We start from the raw sequence: 22967 nt of genomic DNA on the forward strand, positions 1-22967 counted from the left end.
TAAAATTAAAGGGAGTTAATAATACGATTTTTAATATAGGTAAAAGGTTATATAAAATTACGCCGCGTTATAATTCCTTATATGTCGGTAGAAGTTTAGGCGTGTGCGGTGAGGTAGGAGACGAGATAGGAACATCTGTTCGAGTTTGCTTAATTTCGCCAGATTAGCTATCTAAAACTCGATAATTATCGTCTAAGGTGAGTCGATATTATCGCCTATAAAATGTTTATCCACGTGTTCTTTCGTTATTTCCATCATTTCTCTTGTTTTTATATATTCCTTACTCGCATCTCGCATCGTATCTATTAATAATTATATGTTTATTTATTAATTATATAAAGTTTAAATTATTTTTTCTTCCTGTATATATGTAATTTGCGCTAATTTCTAGCACGTGTTTTATTTAAAAGGAATTCTAATAACATAAGCGGTTATAAGGAGTGTTCTGGGAAAAGTACGCATTCTTAAGCAATAAAATTACAAAATTTTAATGTTATAGAGATATATAGGGCGTTATTACTTTAAAATTCGTCAATTTTATATTAATATTGGCTGTTTTATTCGTTATAAAGCAATGTTTAATCACTTTATATTGAAAAAACAAGTTTTTAAATGTCTTTTGCATATTTAAAACATTTCTATATTCAATTATTCTAATTTAATATTAAAAAAGTGTAGGAGTATATACAACTTTTTATGATAATTTACTCTTTTTTCTTGATTAATTCCAGTTAAAATCCGGGTAATTTATTTTATATATGAATTTTATTACATTTTTTAAAAATAATAAATGGTTATAAATTGGTTTTCTGAAGTATTCTAATGTTAAACAAATGGGAATAATTTTACAAGTGTGAAGTATTTTATAAAAAAAAAAAAAAACTGTGACAAAAGCAGCTTTTTTAAATTTTATTTTTAATCTTGAAGTAATATACTCTATTCTTTCTGGCTTGTTTTTATCTGGAAAACAAGAAATGCAGCTGAAGAGCATTAACAATATAACAGTTGTTATATGTCTTACTTCATGCCTTTTCGAAATCTTTTCAAACAAATTTTATTTATTTGACATAGCTTTAATATCGGAAGGTAATATTTAACAATGAAAAAATAATTCTTAATAAATAAAACATCGTATATTTATGTTTTCTATTTGTACGAAAGTAAACATAAATATGTTTACTTTATTATTAGCCTATATATTATATATTATATTCGTATATTATATATATATATTATATTATTATACATTATATATTCGTAAAATATTATTAATAATAATATATAATTTCATCTTTATTTTCCTGTTAGTCATTTGTTAACTTCTTCCTTGTTATTTAGGCGTGGGTCTAAACGTCATCGTTATCTAAATGAATGGGTTTTATGTCTTCAATGGGATATTCATTAATAAATTATAATATTTTAAATGTTTTCTTTAATTATTTTTTTTTAAAATAACGCGTCTATATGATATATTGTTATTATTATACTGTATTGTTATAATACTGTACATATATATATATTGATATGTGTAGCAGCAAAGTAACAGCAATAAATGCCTAAATTAAAACAGTTTTAATTAAAATAGAAAAAAGTAATAAATAATGCGTAATGAGTATGTCCAGATATTTAATTATGAACACAAACAAATTGATTAGATTGTTCTCTCTTGAAATCGTACTGCGAGTAGCAACAGTATTTTTTCAATTTTGAAATATACAAATGGAGGTTTAAAATGATTGAAAATCAATTATTGGATTTATAATTTTCATTATAATCTATGGGATTCTGCGCCAAATAAAAATTAGACGTGTAACAGAGTTTTTAAAATTTGAAATGAAAATCGTTAAAACAATTTTTTCCATTTCTCTAATAAATATTTATAAATAATTACACAATGCGGTTACATTAGAATAGTCATTTCTCAATAAAAAGAAAAAAAATCGTAACGTAATGGATACCCCCCGAAAATATATCAAAAAAAGTGGATTAAACTTCGTCGGTGGTTAAAATTTTTGTCTCGATAGATTTAATCATTTAAGTAGATTTAGTGGGCAAAAGAAATTGAACAGTGAGTTGTTTCTCCATCCGTATTAAATCGGCTAAACCTGTCACGAGCAATCCGTGGGTCCTGGGCAGCGTGTGGCCCGCCAAGTCCTAATATGCAGATCCTAGAGGTTTAGCAATTAAATATTACTCCAATGTTTCTAACGCAGGATGTAAACTTGAAATTCTTCAACTTGTCTGACATTCTTTAGTATATTTTGATATATCTGCTTGTGTATGTCCGGTTAATAAAATATCACATTATCTTTATATAAATATTTAAAGTTATTTTTATAATAATTATTATTATTTACTTTCATTTTATCACCTGATAATACTTGATGATAGTGCTATTTAAACTATAAACCTCGTCTATTCATATAATTTTTTTTTTCGGTTTCGAAGTACAATATTTCAAAATAGTGAATTCAATATTTTTTATTTCAACATTATAGGTATAATTAATATACGGCAAGACACGAAACAGTTATTTGTCAGTTTCAGTGTTATCCTACAATAACATCCTTACGAATCACAATATAAGCGATATTATTCTTAATTCATGCAATTACTAACAAATTCGTTAATAAAAATGAATAGGTAAATAAATAATATGAATTTCTATTTTTCGCCTCGGAAATTTAAATAATTGACTGTAAAAAAATCGAAGAATTTAGTGTTTTTAACGTCGTAAGATCTAATTGAATTAATATGATCTATTGCCAAACAAAATAGTCACTCATTTATGTACTGTACATACTCTCGGTACACACGACTACTCATTTATGTATATAAATTGAGTAGTCGTGTGTACCAATAGTCACTTTTATTACAAAAGTTTATTGCTTTTTTTAATAATAATAAAAAAATTCACATTGAAAAACTTCAACACACACAAATGCCGAAACACATGCCAAGTGCTAATAAACTGTTAGACATCACAGGAAATGCTTAGTTTCATTAGACAGATGCCGAATTACAGTATATAACCCCGTTTCGACATCTGCAGAAACGAGGTTAGAATATCAAGAAGTGATCAGAAAAACGCTTGGCCATTGGTGGGCCACCACCCATCGAAAAATTTCCTGGGGATTTTTCGACTCGTCGGGATTCGATACCGAGTCAACCGGTCACCTTTCAAGGAAAAATTTTTGAATTAAAATGACAAAACTTCCGGTACCAGAAGGCATGTAACTTCAACTCAAAAATTTTCTCCTGAAAGGAGTTAGAGAGATGACCGGCACGACTCCGATGCTAACGGAAAAGTATGATATACAGGGGCAAGTCACTACTAATTTGAGATGGAGAGCATATATTCTGAATAAATTAAAAATATGATTAAAAATTGCAGCTCGACATATTGTTCATTTATTTTATTGAATTTCAATTAGAAAATTGTTTAAGAACAAATATTATTTAAGTGTATACTGTAATACGCTGCACGTTGCAGACTATATATATTTTATTTCACTCTATAAATTAGTATCATTAGCAAGACCTGCTGTTACAGCTGTTATCAGTGAGTGGTTTTCTACGTTATTTTAGTTAGAATTATTTTTATATTTCAGTCTAAGAGAATTTATAATTTTTGTTGTTATTTTCTATAAAATCGAATATAAAATTTCATTTATTTAAACGAATTTAATATATGAATTTTCGTGTTTTGTTGGTATGTTACGGTCGGAAACACGAAACTATTTTCCTTTGTTTAAGTAGACTAATCATAATGGTTCCATTCTTATTCCGAGAAAGACTGTAATTATATAATTATTATCGCTTTTAATCAGTTTACATCATCATTGATGATTAAATAAAATGCTTTCGCCACGTCTATGACGCAGTTCAACACACTAAACAGCTTTCAGTTACTATAGTGTGATTCGTGTCTGTTGAATCATCATTAAGTGGAAACGTTTTTGTTGAACCACACAAATAAAGGTTTCTTTCCTAATGGAAGTTTTCGATGGAGACTCTATTAGTGCGGATGACGGAAATTTCGACGTTGACCGACGTTTCCTTATTGAAAGTGTCTACATTTTTTCACTTGATAATTCCATTGGATTTGGATTACTGGGATTAGTTTTTATGAGAATTACTTGTAATTAACCAATAAAATGAGAATTTTTTTCTAGTCATTTGTTCCTTGTTAGGCAAGAAAAGGTTATTGGTAAATGCTCTTGACAACAGAATGTACTGATTAGAAAGGGGGTCAGATCTAAAATTAAAGCTTTTATAATTTTTTGAGTTAAAATGCAAAGGATTTGCTGAAAATGGCGGTACAGAAGAAACCACAGTGCGTGTGATTTGTCAGGAGACATTTCAAGAAGACTGCGTACAGTGTATTGCGTACAGTGTATTGCTTGTTAGACACGTATCAAATGTGCAGTTCAAGAAAATATTTTATTTGTAACAATTATAAGCAGTGAAGTTCATTGTAAAATTTCGAAGATTCGTTCGTATGTTTTCCTAGTTTTTTTGAATAAATGTTATTATTATTGGTTATAGTATAATAGTGTACTATTGTCAAAGAATTTTATACTTTTATATACTTGAATAAAAATCACTAAAACAATTTATATGAGTATTAAGATCTTAATATCCTTTAGAACAGTAACCGGTCGGTACTGCACGACTCTCTCCTACAACTTTCGTGGCTGTTGTGATAAATTAAGCAAAGAAAATGGTTCCAGATCCATTTGAAATCAAAGATCATATATATTGATGATTGTCCGTAATCTTTTTCCTTCAGTAAATATTTTAAAATTACAGCATCTCTCTCTTGATTATTATTAATTTCATTATAAATTTCGACACGTAAGCTTAAATATTTCACTGCTATGTGGTTTTTTTTTATTATTGTAGTTATTGTTGATATTGAAAACATGATGATGATGATGGCAAATGATCCGGATGTCTGATATTCTTTATTTATCGATAATTTAATTGTATTACCTGTAGTTATTCCTGTTAAAAGTAATAATACAGTAAAGCCTGTATAAACCGTAGGTTTTACTGTAATTTATTTTTAGATATTTGTTTTCAAATAAATAATATTTATTTCTCTTTAAAAGCATGGCTTAGTATTGTATAAATAATAATAAAATGTTTATATTTATGTAGACAGCATGAGTTTGTTAAATACGCGGGGGTTAAACAAGCATAATTGGAGTAGCCAATAAATTAATTTTAAATTAAGTATAGAATGATACAGCGTGCAATCATTAACATTAATTTTTAATATTATAAGCTACAAAATTAATCGTTAATTATTTAGACCGCTTCGTCTTACTTGTTAGACGAACGTGGAAAATAAACGTCTATTTCTAAATTCAAAACCCGATAGAATAGAAATTAAACAATAAAAGTTCTGACTTTTCACGTAACAAGACTACACATTTACTCGAGCCTTTATCTTAAAATTAATTACGATATATTAATTTAAAATACACAGCTTTATTGCCTAAAAAGTTAGGATATAAGCCGATTAAGTTTTCAAATTTTACCGTAATTTTCGGATTAGATAATTGTCTTTTTAGTGTCGAATGGAAAACGTTCGACTTTAACACGCTTCTCTACTTCTTCTGCTCTCCTCTTCCATTTATTTTAGTTCGCGTATCTTCTGAATAGTAATATTATAATAATGTTTTGCCAAAAACTGAGCATCTCATTTTTATTACTGGCTTTTATAGCAGCTGTTTCTTGTAAATTTTATTCTACAAACTTTATGAACAATAAAACTGTAATTTTATAATTCATAAAATACATTGGATAAAATTCAGGTGCAGAACTTTATGAACAGTCTGTCATAAATTCTGTGAATTTAATAGGAAAAAATACGAAATATTTTATTTTAGAATTATTATTATTATATATATTTTGAAGTAGAGGAACTGTTTTAAAAACGATTATATATTATTATTATTATTATTATTATTATTATTATATAACAAGTGAAGATAATATTATTTTTATTTATCTAATTTGTTCTACATTTTGCTCACGTCAATATACTTTCAATCAATTAAATGCTGTTCTACGTAGGCCTTTCGTTGTTATTCAAAAAATTTCGTCATAATACTACAATTCATTTTACGTCATTTACCGAACTTATTCAATATTATGTAATAAGAGAAACATTATTAAAGTAAAATATAACTTATTAATAGGCTGATGGTAATTTCTTGATATCAAAACGGGATTATTAAAATTTCATTAAGAAAGATGGACGTTATTAACAATTTGTCAGTACAGTACATTATTACCAATATTGATTGGGTGGAGTAAAAAAAGAATACGTGGCTTCAATATTTAATTTCGACTTTTCTTTTGTTACTGGAATTCACGACAATGCCGGGCTGCAGTTTTTAATAATATATTCTCACCACCTCAAATTACTAGTGACTTGCCCCTGTACATCATACTTTTCCGTTAACAATACAGTCGGTCATCTATCTAACACTTTTCGGGTGGAAATTTTGAATCGAAATAACGTGACTTCCGGTTTGAATCGGAAGTTCGTATATAGTTAATCGGGGCATTCTGCCCCTAAGGTTTCCTTATCTGGTCTTGTATTTCATCTATCTAACTCCGTTCTTGAAATTAAGGAAATACGGACGGACGACAGTGGGCAATTATACGTCTACAATTTTTTCAAATTCTTGTACTGTTTGCCATGAAATGATGATGATATACTGTATAGATGGACTGAGAGTACTGAAACTTTGTACTGATAATTTCAAGAAACATCCCCTTGGAATTAATATAGGGAAACCGAGACTAGTTGTTACGACGAGTTTTAAATAGTGTTTGCTACGTGCAACACTTCATCAGCCACGAAGCATGTGGCCTGTTGAATAATTGCCTCCCACGTGTATTTTCGGTTTATAGCAGCAAATGAGATGAAGTTGCGACGGTTCTTGTCATTTACGTTCTAAAATAAATTTCTGTTTGTTATGTTTCGCATGTGATTTTTGGCTCGAAGGGCTGAATGTATGTTGCCGTTATTGTACATATTTATATTACTGTTTAGTTTTTTAATTCCATGCTTTAGTTTACGATTGTTTAGTTTACGGACAGGGGTAAAGGCGACACTCGGAGATAGTTGTAACAACGCGGACGTGACACTTTGTTACACTGTAACAACTTACTTCACACTTTGACATGTCATTGTTTTGGGTTTTCTCTTTAAAAATGGCACGACATAAAAAACAACTCATAAATGATCAATTGATAAAGACATGCGAGAAAGAAGAAAGGGATGTTAAGGAAAGAAAATGATTTCATTGACTGCAGATATTCATAAAATCATTTTCATGATAAAGTTCTAAAAGCTAAATGATCAATAACAAAAAAGTCAAACAGCAAAATAAAGATTGGCTTTGTATGGTGTTTTAAACCGTATTCGAGACGTAAATAAGACTTAGATTCAGTAGCTAGTCTGAAAGAACGGAGCTCACCAGCTCTGTAGAGGGAACGATCCATTTTATGTTTGCCTGCACTGTTCGTCGGATAGCCAGGGGAGAGTAGAGAAATGGGGCCTACCTAAGGTATTTTGCATATTTTAAAGAAAACTTAACAATATTGTGAGAAATTATTTTAATGGTGCAAACAGTGTACTCTAAGGAATAAAGTGCATGTGTCAAACTTTAGTATTTCTTTCCATATTGTTTTAATTATAAAAGCCAGAAAACATTACATTGAGCCCCATTACTCAACCATGTGGGGTAATGGGAACCATCATATAAAAACATTGAAAAAAGACTAAAACGTTAGAAATGTTTGTTCAAAAATTTTAGTTTTTGAACAAACATTAACAATTTGACAAGTTTTTGCATATGAATTATTAATTTTTCTATATATGTATTGTTTTCAAAATAGTTTGTATGTTTAATGATAAGTTCAAGCACTTTAAATTAAAAACTTTAATCACTCAATACAATAATCACAAATGTAATCATCTGGAGAATCAAACCCACTACATTCAGAATGTGCCCAAGCAGCACAGGCAGTACATCTGTACCACAATTCTTTGTTTCTACCAAATTCTCCACAGATGATGCGGGTATTATTAGCGTTGCTCGCATCTATGTCATCGTCTTCATTATCATTTGATTCTCGTTGAGCCCCATTGCCTTTTCACGCCATAACCTTGACTAGACACAAAAGTGAAATCCTTTCTTCATGTGTATTTTAATAGTTGAGGGAATAGTTAGCATTAATATATATTATTGAAACAATAAGTTATATACAAGGGTACATACAGTCGAACAAATGATAGTGTTCCAATTAGAAGATAGATGCACAAAACTTTTTTCCTCACACAATCAAGCGTGTGCACAGAACAGCCACCATATTCAAAATTCGAAGTTGGCTCTGGAGCTGCTAGATGCAAGCATTTGTTGTGATTAAAAATTCTGAACCGTTTAGCCAAAAAACAGGTGGGCCCCATTACCCTACTCTCCCCTACAATGTCCCCCAAGTTGTTAAATTTGAAAGATTTTTCAAAACTTTTAAGTTCATAATATACGGATTTTTAACCGGAAAAACAAAATTATAGCCCAGCCAAGCCGAAATTGCAACAATTAACCCGGTCTCACCTACAATAACAGGTCGTAAAAATGTCCACATATTTTCATCGCTAATTAATAAACAAAATTTAATTTAATCTAAGTAGCCTATGTAATAAATTTTGCAGTGAGCTTTTATAAATAAATTATTCGATCTGATGGTTCTGAGATTAATGTTATTAAAATGTTAATTATATTATATATATATCCCTACTGCGGCTCGGGAATTAAATGTCATCACCAATTCAATTTAAAACATTTTTCTAACGAGGGACTGATCGACATATTCGGCCAAACCACCCTAAAAAAATCTAAAAATGTAACCGGAAATCGAACTAGAGTCCTTCTAATGACTGATTGATATCATTTACTACTACGCGATCATCGTGTTACAACAATACACAACTTAAGAGAGGAAAAAAAAAATCTGGTGGGACGATGCAGTCTTTCTTATTTGTCTTATTTGTCTTATTATCTTGTCTTATTGTGAAAAATAAACATTTTTCGAATTATATTATCCTTATATTCCAAGCTTCTATTGCTCGAGAGTCGCCATCTGGTGATATTTTGTAGAAACCAGCATTGTTTTCAGTTCTCTAATTTAAAAAAAAAAATATATATATATATATATATACTGTATATCCAGTTGACAACGCTGGAGAGAAATCGAAACCCCTATTAAAGTTTTCTAAATAGATTGTCAAATATCAACTTTTACTGAATTTAACGGTTAATATACGTCGATGCTTTAACAATTCTTTTAATGAGAGATCTAGAAATTTTTCAGTGAGTGGCCCGTCCCTCGTCGCTGGCCGAATCCGTAATGAATATGATTAAAAAGACTGTCTTGGTGGCCAAAAGGCGGAAAGAATAATAATAATAATAATAAAGAATTAGTCCAGTTTACAGATTATCGGTTAGGGCTGCCTTAAACCATATTTTAGTTTTCCATTTCTTTGGCATTGTATGAAAGAAAAAGTGAGAAATAAATATCTTTTAAAACAACAATTTAAAGTTAATTTTCTTTGATAAAATGTCAACAAATTGTATTTGATGTTTCAACACTTAATCCATTCTAATACTCGGAAAATTAAGTCCGGATGACCGAGCAACTATGGTGTCAGCCTATTGCGCTGGGGGAAATCCGGGATCGAATCCAGCCGGGTCGAAAAATCCCGAGAATTTTTCGGGGATGGTGAATGATGGTCCCGAATATGCCGGGTCCCGTTCTTCACCACCCGGCTGCCCCATTGTCGGCCTGACCGAGTCCATAGTGGGAGTGGAAAACATTCCTCCAAGTGCTGGCAGTGCGAAAAGAGGAAAAGAAAAGGAGTTTGAAAAATGCTCTCGAGAAACAGAGGAGAATGTGATTTTATGGAAAAAGTACCTAACGAAGTAAAAGTTTAGGACTAGCAGTTTTCAGCATTTGTTTGTTTTTATTAACTATGTTGCATTTGGCAAATGAATTTGATAATGTTTTGTAGTATAATGCAGAGTATTATAAAGATCCCTAAATTTTTGAAATTGCGCCCTGTTCTATACCAGTAAAACCATTTTTGAAAACTTTTTAATAATTATTATTTTTTTCTATTTGAATTTCACTCAAAAATTTTATAATATACACCATTTTGCGTGCCTCATTTTTACCAATAATAGAGAGGTTGAGGCCGAAGTTTTTAAACGCGAAAACGTGTACGTCGGACGTTCAGCGTCGCTTTCCTGTAAGCCTAGAAGTTTGACAATGGCGTTTGGAAAGTCAGTGGAATCATACCCGACATTCCAAACGCCATTGTCAAACTTCTAGGCTCACAGGACACAGGAAAGCGGCACTCAACGTCCGACGTACACGTTTTCGCGTTTAAAACTTCGGCCCCAACCTCGCTAATGACATACTTTTTACTTGGCGGAACTCGACGGTACTTTTGTTTTTCCGTGTCTTGCAAGTTTTCCGCCATTGACAGAATTTCCGGGTTTTACTGTATTACAATATCTATAATGAAATATCGATCAAAAATTAAAGTTCGTGTAAGCTCCATAAGAATAAATCGCCATTTTTTTTTTGTTTTTTTAAGCAAATCTCTAAACATTTTAAATGTATTTCAATTGTACATTACAATAATAACTTTTAAATCCGAGTAAAACAAACTAAAATCGATTATATAGTTTATAATTTTGAAAAATGCGCTTTATTTACTTACTTTTGCTATACGGTATATGTAGAGTATACATCTGTAATTTAATCGAGATTTATTTTTTTAAAGGGGGTATTTGGTTTCGCTTTAATTAGGCGATTTCCTGTAAGTGTGATATAATTAAATAAGTAAAGAGATTATAGAGTGACGAAGGATTAATACCGAGATATCTTAATTAAAAGAGTGACGTTTGGTCGCAAAATTCTGAAAGACGTTCGTTCGTCGCCAATTTCTATTTTTGTTGCGAAAAAAGTGTGTCGGTATGGAAGGACGAAAGCGTGCACCACATTTAAAATTGTTACCTGTGCAGAACTCTCCACTGTATCAACGAAGAAAGGAATTTCACGAAAACACCGAGAACTCACAATGCAGGTAAACACTATAACAAAGCGTCCTTTTGTCGGATAGGTTAAATGTTAATTTGACGAACGTGTTATAATTGTAGCGTTAATGTTTCTGTCTAATGAAATTGCTTTTTATAGCTACAGCAATACAGAGTATAAAAACCTCAGTAAATTTTTATTTATCGAGTAAAAGGCGGAATTTTTATAAATCGGTAAACAAAAAATTGATAAAAGGTGTGTTTTTTTACATGCAGCAATAACCAATTGATTAATTCACTTACTTGTGCATGACTTGGTAGAAAAATATGTTATTAACATGCAAAATAATATAAATTTATTTATTTAATTGATTAATTTTGTGTTTGGTGTTATCTGTTCATTTCGTGTGTTGTTTAAAAATAACACTTACTATACTACTATAGGATATATCAATGAATTTTGGTGAATAAATCAATGAAGATATTAAATATATTTTATGTAAATTACAGTTTTAAGTCTCTTCTTGTATAATGTGATTGAATTAAATATAGGATTATGATTTACTTCTGTTACATTTTGCATATGTAAGCCTATTTATATAACTATCCTTATTAGTGGTGATTATTTAAAGACTGGTGATGATCTTTGTTAGATTTACCAGTCTTGATTATATCACTAATAATAGTATTTGTTCGGTTTCTTGGTTTCGGAACGTTATTCCTCGTCGGAATTGTTAAGCGAATCTTTATTGACTTGTGTATGCGTGACAAATCATCTGTTTATCAATAGAATGAAAATAATTTTTAAAAACTATAATTCTCGGCTTTAGAATAATATATATATATATATAATATATAGGGAATAGGGAGGTTGGACCAATGGCAATGCATGAGTAAGGAAAATTTGTTATTGTTGGGTTTTGAGTAGATATAAAAAATAAGGTATACTCTTTGTATACAGTTACAGTTACTTCAGGTATACTTTTTCTTTTCTCCAAATTCAAGTTATTTGGATGGTGGAAACTCATAGTCAGCAAGAAGTTGCTGAAGAGTTTAACAGGCTGCATCTAAACTGCTGTGTGTGATTGTTGAGAAGACCATATACCAGATATTGCCTGTTAAACTCTTTGGCAAATTGTTGCCGACTACAAATCCATACCATTAAAATAATTTGAATTTATGTTTCTTCTTACTCATTACAGGAAGAAACAATATAACTCGTATGGTTCCAGACTTGTGTAATATCTTAGAGAAATGATAAGGAATGTAATCTTATGTATCTAGTAGTAAATGATAGAATAGATTATATTCAGCTGTCATTTACTACTAGAAAGAGAAATTATAAGGAATGTTAGTCTTTGGTAATAAATGGTTGAACTAAATAAATCACATACCTGGAACCTGTTACCGGTGTGGGCGATACGACAGATAAATATATTGCAAACATTTTTGTGGATGAACTAAATTTCAATAATATTTTTTATAACACCGGTCGAAAATTTAATATCAACAGACTGACATTTTTGAAAATTCAGTTTGTAATTGAAACATTAGTCTGTTGTTATGTTTTTAACTGGTGTTAAAAAAAAGGTTTATGAAATTACTTAGTTATGTGGATTGCTGGAATGGTTGAGTATTTTTTATATTCTCTTCATTAATAGGTAAAGAAAGAAAATGTGCAAATAAGATGTGCTTTTTATGTTATCAGAAAATTAATAATATTTGCATGTTGTTGAGATGAAAGATAGCTTTACATCCAGAATTTCAGTGTCTACTCATGAATTCCATTCATGTTGTCACAAATCGACAGCAGGATTTTAATATATTGCAACTAAAATGGATAGGCTTATTTCATATTCTGTTACTGTAAGCTTTCATTGTAATATGAAATAAAATCTATCAGTAATTCCAATTTTTAAAAATATTTAATGATTCATAAGAAAAAAATGAAATTCAGGCTATAGGTCTAAATACATACACACACTATAATCTGCTTATACAAGTATAATCTAAAACAGTATATCATAAAAATAGATAATATTTGATGATCAATTATCTAGATTATAAATAATTATAATTAAGGTGATTGCCTGTGTTAGACTTAATTATTAGACTAAATATATTAATAAGCTGTCAGTTTGGATTATAGGAAGACATGCTGTCAGCTATTAAAAATTTTAATGTGTAATAAATTTGAAATAATTTAATTAAATAATTACTATGATTAGTCAAAAATTGCCAGAAATAACTTGTTGACATAACTGTCATTGTGTTAATAATAAATTTTATGAGAATTTCAAATTCAAATCTACAGATATCTTTATTTCATTATTTGATAACAATTATAAAAAATGCATTCAATCGTATTTTTTTTTAATTGACGTATTTCCGTCGAGTATTATAATAGGATATAATAAGTGACGATAGCATTCGAGATAGTTTACTAAACTTGGTAACAGCCAAATGATGATGTCATGTCTAAATCAGCATCAAAAATCAGCTTTTTTCTTGGAATCAGAATATATCTGAGAAAAAATAGCTTTTTTCTTTATATATTTATGATGATTATGTTCAAATATTTTAATTTCAGCTTAATTATTATTAAAAAGTAACAGTTTTAATAAAATAAATAAACTTTTTTTCCAATGTTGTAATTGGGCTAGGTATATTGATTTTTCTTTCAAGAGTTTAAGAAATTTCCAGCATTAAATAACATATATAGTTTTAAGAGTTTTAAAAGATATATTTTAATTTTTAGAGAATCGGAAAAAGCACAAAATATCATCATGTCTCTCGGAGCTATGTTCTGTTCGCGTTGCGGGGACGGTTTCGAACCTCACGAGAAAATTGTAAATTCTCACGGAGAAGTATGGCATCAGCAGTGTTTTGTGTAAGAAAAGAAAATCTTGTAAATTATATCCTTATATAAGAATTTTATTTGCATTTTATTGTAATTAAATTTACTTTTATATTTTTGCTACTAGTTGTTGTCAATGCTTCAGACCATTTCCTGAAGGAATATTTTATGAGGTAAATATATATTCTAATTAGCATTTCTAATTTCATATTTACTTAAGTACACTTCCTTCTTTTCTCTCCGAAATATCGCTTTTAAAAATCAGAAGAAACAATAATAAGTGTGTTACGTAGTCTATTTATTTTAAGATGATAATTTCATTGGTTTAACGAGCTTTTCCTGCTGGATTTTAAAGATATTGAATATATATTTTTATTTAAGATAAATGGAATAAGATTTTGTTTATTTAAGATAAATGGAATAAAATTTTGTTTATTTAAAATATATTATTCTGAAAATGGAATTAAAATAACTCTAAAAAAGTAAGTTGTATAACAACTTCTTGAAAATAAAGATAAATTTTCTAGATTTGTGTCAAAAATATTTCTATATTTTTTTTCAATACTTAAAGCAAATAATTTGTTAAAAATGATGCAATGATATTAAATAAAAATTGTATTTCTACAATCCAAAAAACAATTGTAATTAAAAGTTTTAATATCAGTAAATGTAACTCTACGGTATTGTCAAAGATAATAAGATAAATCAATTTTAACACAGTTGAATTTTGATGTTTTTAACATTACTTTCCTAAGATTCATCTATAACTATTTAAATTATCTCCGAAACAGTTCGAAGGGAGAAAATATTGCGAGAGTGACTTTCATGTCTTATTTGCACCGTGCTGCGGAAAATGCGGAGAGTTCGTAATCGGACGTGTCATAAAGGCCATGAATAATAATTGGCATCCCAACTGTTTTCGTTGCAAATTGTGCCAAATTCCACTTGCAGATCAAGGATTTATTAAAAACAATGGCAGGTAAGCATCATAACTATTTGAAATAAATATTGTATAAAAACAGTTGAATAACAAATAAAATATTTTTAATATTTAAAAACATGGACTGAAAATGTAAGTAGCATTTATTAAACATTTTTTACATAATCCAAAAAAAAAGGATATATAAATTTTAGATACATAAAGAATTTACGACGATTAAGTGTATGATTGTTCTTCACAAACTAGAAACAAACTAAGGTAACTATAATGAAAAATAAGTATAATTATAATGTCATTATAACTAGGAAAAAATAAACAAAAATAAATAGGTCAAATGATGCACTGTTGTTTTATGTTGATTGATTAACATGTTGAGAAACAACAAAAATAAAACATAAATGTGTTTAAACAAATGTGTGCAAATTAAATAAATAATAAATTAATTCATTTAACACTTATCGTAAAATTATATTATATTGAAAGTACAATATTATTTAACAAGTTATCTTGAAATTTGCTATTCTTAAAACTTTTTTTATTTTTACAATCTGTAATTTAGTTTCATTAAATTATCAAAAAATCTTATTCGACAAAAATAGTGTGTAGTTTTTATGTCCTCTTTTATAAATTAATTATTTATTTTTTAATTTTATTTTTAACAGTATTCTTTAAATAGTTTTACAGGGCATGTTTAAAAAGTTCCAGGAATTGGTCAAAAAGTCAGATCAATACAGAATTCTATAATTCTCTATTGATCTATTAGTTGATAGTACAGTAGAGCATCGATTATCCGACTCAATTGGAGACTGGGGTTGGTCGGATAACTGAAAAAATGGATAACCAAGAAGAATGAAAAAATACATTATTAGTATAGTATATTAGTATATCCCATGTAATTAGTATATTAGTATATCACTATTAACTTACTTCGCATTGAATTTTCATCGATGTTAAGCCTAACAAAATTTTTTTTAAAATAATAATCGTCACTATTGTAACATTAAAAATTATTTCTTTATTTTGCAAAAAATAAATACAAAAATAAAGAAAAAAATAGAAAATTAAGCCTGCTTTAAATACTGGCCTCCCTTTCATGGTTGAGCCATGTTGCCAGCTAAAACATGCAAAAATTTAGCAAAAATAATAATAAAGTAGCCAAGACATAGCCAAATATTGTAGCGCCACATCGCTAGCAGACATTTGAATTTGCCGACTAGAACACGGTCGGTTAACCGACGTGACGGTCAATCGGGGGTCGGATAATTGATGCTCTACCATATAATAAATAATATAATCGACGTATGCATATTAGTTTTAAACAGTGTCATGATATTGACTGTAAAGAACAAGTCTATAAATATTTATCTAACCACCTAAAAGGGGGTTTTTGGACTAATAAACAAATTGCTATGTCCTTCTAATCTGACAGTTTACTGGAGTTCAAGAAACTCTAAGTAATTCTTGAATTCCAGTAAACAGTCAGATTAGAAGGACATAGCAATTTGTTTATTAGTCCAAAAACCCCCTTTTAGGTGGTTAGATAAATAACTGTTTAAGCAGGCTAGTATTGCTAAATTTATCTGATTAAGGAACCAAGTCTATAATTCTTTAATTGTATTAATTAATGACTTATTTATATTGTAATATATGTCATAGGTTGTAAGCCCTGAATTACAATGATTACTGTATTTTCCGGCGTATAAGATGACTTTTTAATCCAGGAAAATCTCAAAAGTCGGGGGTCGTCTTATAGGGCGAGTATATCCCAAACTCTATATTTTAACTGTAAAAGTCGGGGGTCGTCTTATACGCTGGAAAATATGGTATTTGGAAAGATTTTATTAAAAGTGTTCCAATTTCTTTATTAAATTAGACTTCTGCTTTTACAATCAAGAAGTTATCATAAAGTAAATAACATATTATGATAAATTGTATTCAGTAATATCTTTCTTTTTATAATCATAGTCGATCTTTAGCAATTTAATTTATTGTTAGTCTGTTATATGCTAATAAAAATTAGATAAAGTGAGGTTTATTAATTACTTATTTGATTCATTTTTTCTCTTCAGAGCTTTGTGCCATGAATGTAATGCAAAAGAAAAAGCTGCCGATAGTGGAAAATACATTTGCTTTAAGTGCCAGTAAGCATTGTATTGTATTTATCTTTCTTATATTAAAGCAAGATCTTAGTTGCATAAATGCCAAATAATATAATTTTTGCCAAATATTGGCATCTTTTGATGATAAATTTTAGTACTAAAAATCATAAAAGTTAGTTTTAACAGTTAAATAATAGCAAATAAATGATTGTAATTTGATTTTGTGTAATTTTTATAGTGCTGTTATAGATGAGGGCCCATTAAAATATAAAAGTGAAACATATCATCCATATCACTTTAATTGTACTGCTTGTGGGTAAGTAAATTTTAAATTTTAATTTAGTAACTATAAAATGTTATTAAAATCAATTTTACTAATATATTACAATAATTTATTTTGATGATGATTTTTAATCATTCAGAATTGAACTGACATCTGATGCCAGAGAAGTCAAAGGTGAATTATATTGCCTCAGATGTCACGATAAAATGGGAATTCCTATATGTGGTGCCTGTCGTCGTCCTATTGAAGAACGTGTAGTCACAGCACTAGGAAAACATTGGCACGTAGAAGTAAGAATCATTTGCATATAGATCTAAGATATATTTTATGATTAAACTATTTTAAAAGTATGGCTATAATACATTTTTAAATTCTGTTATAATAATAATAATATACATTAAATAATTATGAAAACTTATATTTTCATAATGCTACAGCTCAATATTAATGTCCATATTTATAATTGTAATTTGTAAATTTTGGATTTGGGAGTTTAGTTTTCTGATGCTATACTGCGCAAAGCCATACAAGCAAGCTAAAACTTAAATTTTCAAACCTTTTCAATATATACAAAACAAATAATACTGTCAAATCGTAATCATGTTATAATATGGCTAATTATAAAGATATTTATTGGTCTGGAAGCAAAGATCAGACAGGTCTGGGTAGCTTAATAGGCAAAATATCTGCACAGTAAGCAGGAGTTGCAGGTTCAAGTCTGATTCTGATCCATCTTTTCTTCCAGAAATATTCTACATTAATTCATTTATTTCTAATTATTAAATTAAATACAAGATGACAGCTTAACCACCTACCTTTTTCAAATTCCATATCTTAATAATTGATTACTCATATTATAATCTTATTAAAATTTAGCAGTATCATTTGAACTGCTTATTTTCAAAATATCTCTTGTCAGTTTTTCAACTATTTTTGGTAAATCTAGACTAATCAAGTGGTGCTCTTTAACTTAGTCATTGGAACTTTTACATTACCTTTCCTCATTAAAGGAATTTTCAAGGTCAACAAAAACAGTCCCATCTGATTCTCCATACATGACTTCCTATATAACTACATATATTAATTTTGTTGTTGTATAATAAATATTCTTCAGTACTTTTGGAATGAGAAAGGAGGAAGGGACTTTTGACTCACTTTGTATATATAAAATATATCTTTTGTCGGGAAATTTACAAATAGAACAGGAGCATGTGTAATGAACACACACTCCAGTTCTATTTGCAAATTTTCCCGACAAGAATCTTGTATATATCCAATGTTTTGAAAATTAAGTTTTAAATTGCTTGTATGTCATATTCTTTAATTTATACATTCTAACACTAAAACGGTGAAATCTTCACATTTTATGTATCCAAATATGGTTTACCAGCAGTGTACCAAAGATCTGAACTAGAGAGTGGCAACTCATAGTTTCTTTGAGTGCAAGAATAGCAGCAAACAGCGAAATAGTTTTAAGATTTCATGACATGGCTCTAGGCTCTAGTCTAGTCACAATATTCATTATTCAAACTGATACTAAATTTATATGTCTGTGTGTCAATTAGTATACTTTAATTTTTCTTCTAGGGAGCGGCAGCTGCCCCTCGCTGGGTAATGCCCTTGTGGTTTACCTCTCTTCAAATATTTGTCATGTTTGGACATTAAACTGCAAAACTCACTATTAATATTTAACCCAGTAGATGAAGTTATATTGCATACTGTTTATTTGTTAAATTATACATATAAAGACAATATGATAGTGATTCTCAAACTTTTTCAAGCCACTGTCCCTTTGGTTCCATAAACTTATACCCAATGTCTCCAACCTGTTTTCTCTTGAGTGAGGAAGGGTTGGAAATATTCTTAGAAAAACTTTTCTTTGAACTTCACACTTTGTATCTTTACCATACATTGTTCATATTATCTGGAAACCATTAAACGCAATGTTTCTTTTTACCCATTTTAATGGAGGAAAGGGAGAGGTTACCAGTGACCCAAACCCTCGCATACAGTTACATTTTTGGTCAGGATCACGCCTCTAGTATCCCTTTACGAATTTTCGACTCCCTAGATTTACTCACCACCCACAAGGAGCTAGTAGCACCCACTTTGAGAACCACTGATCTGATATATTAAATTTTAATTTTAATAAAAATATTACTACATATTTTATGATACTCTAAACAACAATCTCCATTTAAAAATTAGAAGATACAAATAATTATCTGACTAGATTTGAAATTTGTAGTCTGGCAAATGAGAATAATTCCTTAACCAATTTAATTGCCACTCAGTAAATACTTAAATTTTGACCTTAATGATGTGAATAATTGAGATGCTATCAACTATTTAGATGAATTCTAAGGCTATTTAATAAAATATTACATTAGATCAGGGATGGGCAACCTTTTTTTATGTAAGGGCCACATTTTAAAACTTTTGAAACGACACGGGCTGCATACAAAAGAAAAGAGGAAAAAAATTCCAGTAAATCACAATTATTTATTCATATATAATTATAAATTAGCATATGTATACTTAATTTAGCTTCTGAAACTGATGTAAACGTAATACATCGGAAATATTTGATTAAATATTAGTCACTGCTAGTTTTAAATTAGTTTCCGTGTGTCTGTCTGTTAGCCAATTTCTTTTAATTCTTACTAAATTCATTGCGGAAAAACTATTCACAAACATAAGTTGTAGAAATAATGTTTGAATTTTTGCTGCATACTTCCTTAAGCTGGGAAATTGATATATTTATTCATATTTTGTGAGGCAGGCCGCAAAAAATATTACCGCGGGCCGCGGTTTGCCCATCCCTGCATTAGATGATACAATATTTTTAAGAATTGAATGGAATTAAAAAATTTTATATATAATTCTTTTAGCATTTTGTTTGTGCCAAATGTGAGAAACCATTTTTGGGACATAGACATTATGAAAAGAAAGGTTTGGCATATTGTGAAGTTCATTATCACCAATTATTTGGAAACCTCTGCTTTGTTTGCAACAACGTGATTGCCGGCGACGGTAAGTTTATAATTGATCAAATTAATTATTTTGGAATAATGTTTGTTTTGGAATATTATTAAAAATATGATGCTAATAATTAAAATTTTTAAAATTGATATTTAACAGTATTTACCGCTCTGAACAAAGCTTGGTGCGTCAATCATTTTGCTTGTGCCTTATGCGATCAGAAAATGAGTCAAAAGTATGTCGTTTATTATTATTAAATTGTATTAGCTCTCGTAAATTATTCGCGTCGTTAAATTAAAATTACATTCCTTAAAATTTCTCCAGAACAAAATTCTTCGACTTCGATCTGAAGCCAGTTTGCAAAAAATGCTACGACAAGTTTCCGGGAGAATTAAAGAAACGTCTGAAGAAAGCATACGAGAGTTCCCCAAAGAAAACAATAACATAAATGTATTGGCGGAATCTATACAAAATTTTATATGCAATTATCTAGATTAACTTTAAAGACAATTAATAATTACCTGGAGTATTTTCAAATATACAGATACTTCTATTTTAATATACTAATTACTATTTTTATTAAAATATTGTTTATTATTGAAATATATTATATTATTAATTAAAAAGCAAGAATAATTTTAAAAAAAATGTTTTTAATAAATATTACAAGAGAAAATCTTGCAATAAGACTGTTAAATTTAATGTGTATAAAATTATATTGATAAATGAAGCTTTTAATCAAATATTATAAACATAAACAAATTTGTTACAATTGTAGTTACGTTAATTAATATTTATTTGTTTAAATATGTTTATTGTTTTGATTTTTGATCATACTAATAATTAATTTTATTAGTTCTTGTATCGAGTTCACTGCCACAATTTTATGTAAAAAGTTTTTGGGTCAAATGGAGAATATCTTGTTGGCATTTCATTTTCAATTTGAAATATAGTCATTTTTTCCACGATATGTGCTAAAAACACTTGGCCAAAATACTTTGTTTCATAATTTTTTGGTAAAGGTTATAAAAAAACAATTGTTACAGACTGGAGTAGACTTATTCTTCATCCAATCATACGAAGGATTCGTCTTCCAGATATATTCGTCATTTGATCCAAAAATTATATTTAGCAGTGATTTTACTGCATTTTTATGTAAGCAGTCTAAATATAAGCTATTATATTTTTAATTCCAGTGAAATCACTTACTCTAGATTTAATATTTTTTAAAATGAATAAAGGAAAAGTTAATAAGGAATATAAACCCTCCTACAACAAATAAATTTTTTATTGTTTCTTCTGCTAAAAGTTAAGAGAGATATTTATAAATGTATGAATGAATTTGGCAAGTTATAATTCCTAATCATTTATAAAAGACATAATCATTGAAATTTTGTAACTTTGATACAATTACCGTGAAATAAATTGATAAAGCAGAAGTTATAAAATAGCTAAGGTCTGTAAATCAAAAACTTTATCCAAAGAGAAACACAAAATCTACAAAAAGAATTATTTAATTTGTTTTTGATGTAATTTTTATGTTCCTGACAATGAATTTTGCATTCAAAAGCATTGAATTTTAAATAAATTAAACTCTTAAGTAACTTTATTTCATTATTTATCTCGCTGATACAAAAAATTAGTGCTCTCTCTCTCTCTCTCCCTCCCTCCCTAAAATAAACTTTTCGGTCAATTGTTTTTGCTCTAATTGCAGAAAATCTTGCATTTGTTGGTATTTTAATTCAATATTTCTTGATCATAATTTTGAAACATGTAACAAAACAGCCCAAGGATAAAAGGGAAACTGTCACATTTTGGCGATAAAAGATACAAATGATGGTACCGATTCAGTTTTCCAGCACTTGGAATATTGTTATGACAACAATTTCCACAGTCTAAAAAGGTCTTTTATTTCTTATTAACTTTTCCTGAACGAATGAATTATAATAATTTCAAGTAATAACTAAAAATAAATTAAAAACTTGATGATTGATGGTATAGATCAATTTAGGTTAGGATAACATCCCTCACCCATGTTTCCATTTCATTATAGATCAGATCTTGTTAAACTTCGGGCCAACTACATAGCCTTACGGGTGCCTGGTAATTTGTGTCTGGCTTAAATCGGTGTCTTCCAAATTTCCAACGGAACAAAATTACTTTGAAATGTTTTTTCATTTTATAACTTAAATATGTCTATACATAATTCAAACTAATTCCTCACTAATGACAAGATAGATATTTGAATCTTACAAATAAAGAAGTGTAATAAAATATTCTTATAAAGTTAATTTTCTACAAAATTCCAGTAAAACAAATATGAAAATTTGAATATTTGCCGATACAAAAAGTAAATACTAAATAAATAGAATTAGCGTCATAATTTACATTTTAAAATCATTCAAACATATTGTATAATATAGTTTTTTCGTGCAGAGTTTTCTCAGCTAATACAATTTTTTTTATACTTCAATGATTTTTAGTGTAATTCTTAATATAAAAATGTTTATTTTTATAGACTCGTGATTAGCATATTCAAATTGTGTGAATAATTCCATAGCAAGCATTAATATATCAACAAAATTATTTTTTTTATAACAAAAATTTATGATTTCTTGAATTTAATTAAATTTATGAACATCTTTCAAAAAAAAATTACTATTTTATTTTTGAAAGAAATTGA

General features: G+C 28.8%; 2 protein-coding genes across 3 annotated transcripts in view; one reads left to right on the forward strand and one right to left on the reverse strand.

Moving 5' to 3' along the window:
- Positions 1–5680, reverse strand: part of LOC136971394 (sodium/hydrogen exchanger 6-like) — a 74559-nt gene extending 68879 nt beyond the window's left edge. The window contains exon 1 of the mRNA XM_067265842.1: positions 5547–5680. The gene's annotated coding sequence lies outside the window, so the exon portion shown is untranslated. The remainder of the gene's footprint in view (positions 1–5546) is intronic.
- Positions 78–21627, forward strand: stck (LIM zinc finger domain containing stck). 2 transcript variants are annotated; one of them, XM_067265852.1, is made up of 10 exons: positions 78–197; positions 13882–14013; positions 14108–14153; positions 14772–14959; positions 16990–17061; positions 17258–17335; positions 17442–17592; positions 20194–20335; positions 20444–20519; positions 20609–21625. In XM_067265852.1, the coding sequence occupies exons 2-10, from the start codon at positions 13910–13912 to the stop codon at positions 20730–20732; spliced, it is 981 nt and encodes a 326-aa protein (XP_067121953.1). In that variant the 5' UTR covers positions 78–197; positions 13882–13909; the 3' UTR covers positions 20733–21625. The 2 variants fall into 2 exon arrangements, with proteins under 2 accessions (XP_067121953.1, XP_067121952.1); XM_067265851.1 differs by lacking the exon at positions 78–197 and adding an exon at positions 10877–11173 and having other exon boundaries at positions 20609–21627.
- The last annotated feature ends 1340 nt before the right edge of the window (positions 21628–22967 follow it).

The sequence above is a fragment of the Centruroides vittatus genome, unplaced genomic scaffold (assembly GCF_030686945.1).
Source record: "Centruroides vittatus isolate TY-2023 unplaced genomic scaffold, ASM3068694v2 contig_250, whole genome shotgun sequence".
Taxonomy (NCBI): domain Eukaryota; kingdom Metazoa; phylum Arthropoda; class Arachnida; order Scorpiones; family Buthidae; genus Centruroides; species Centruroides vittatus.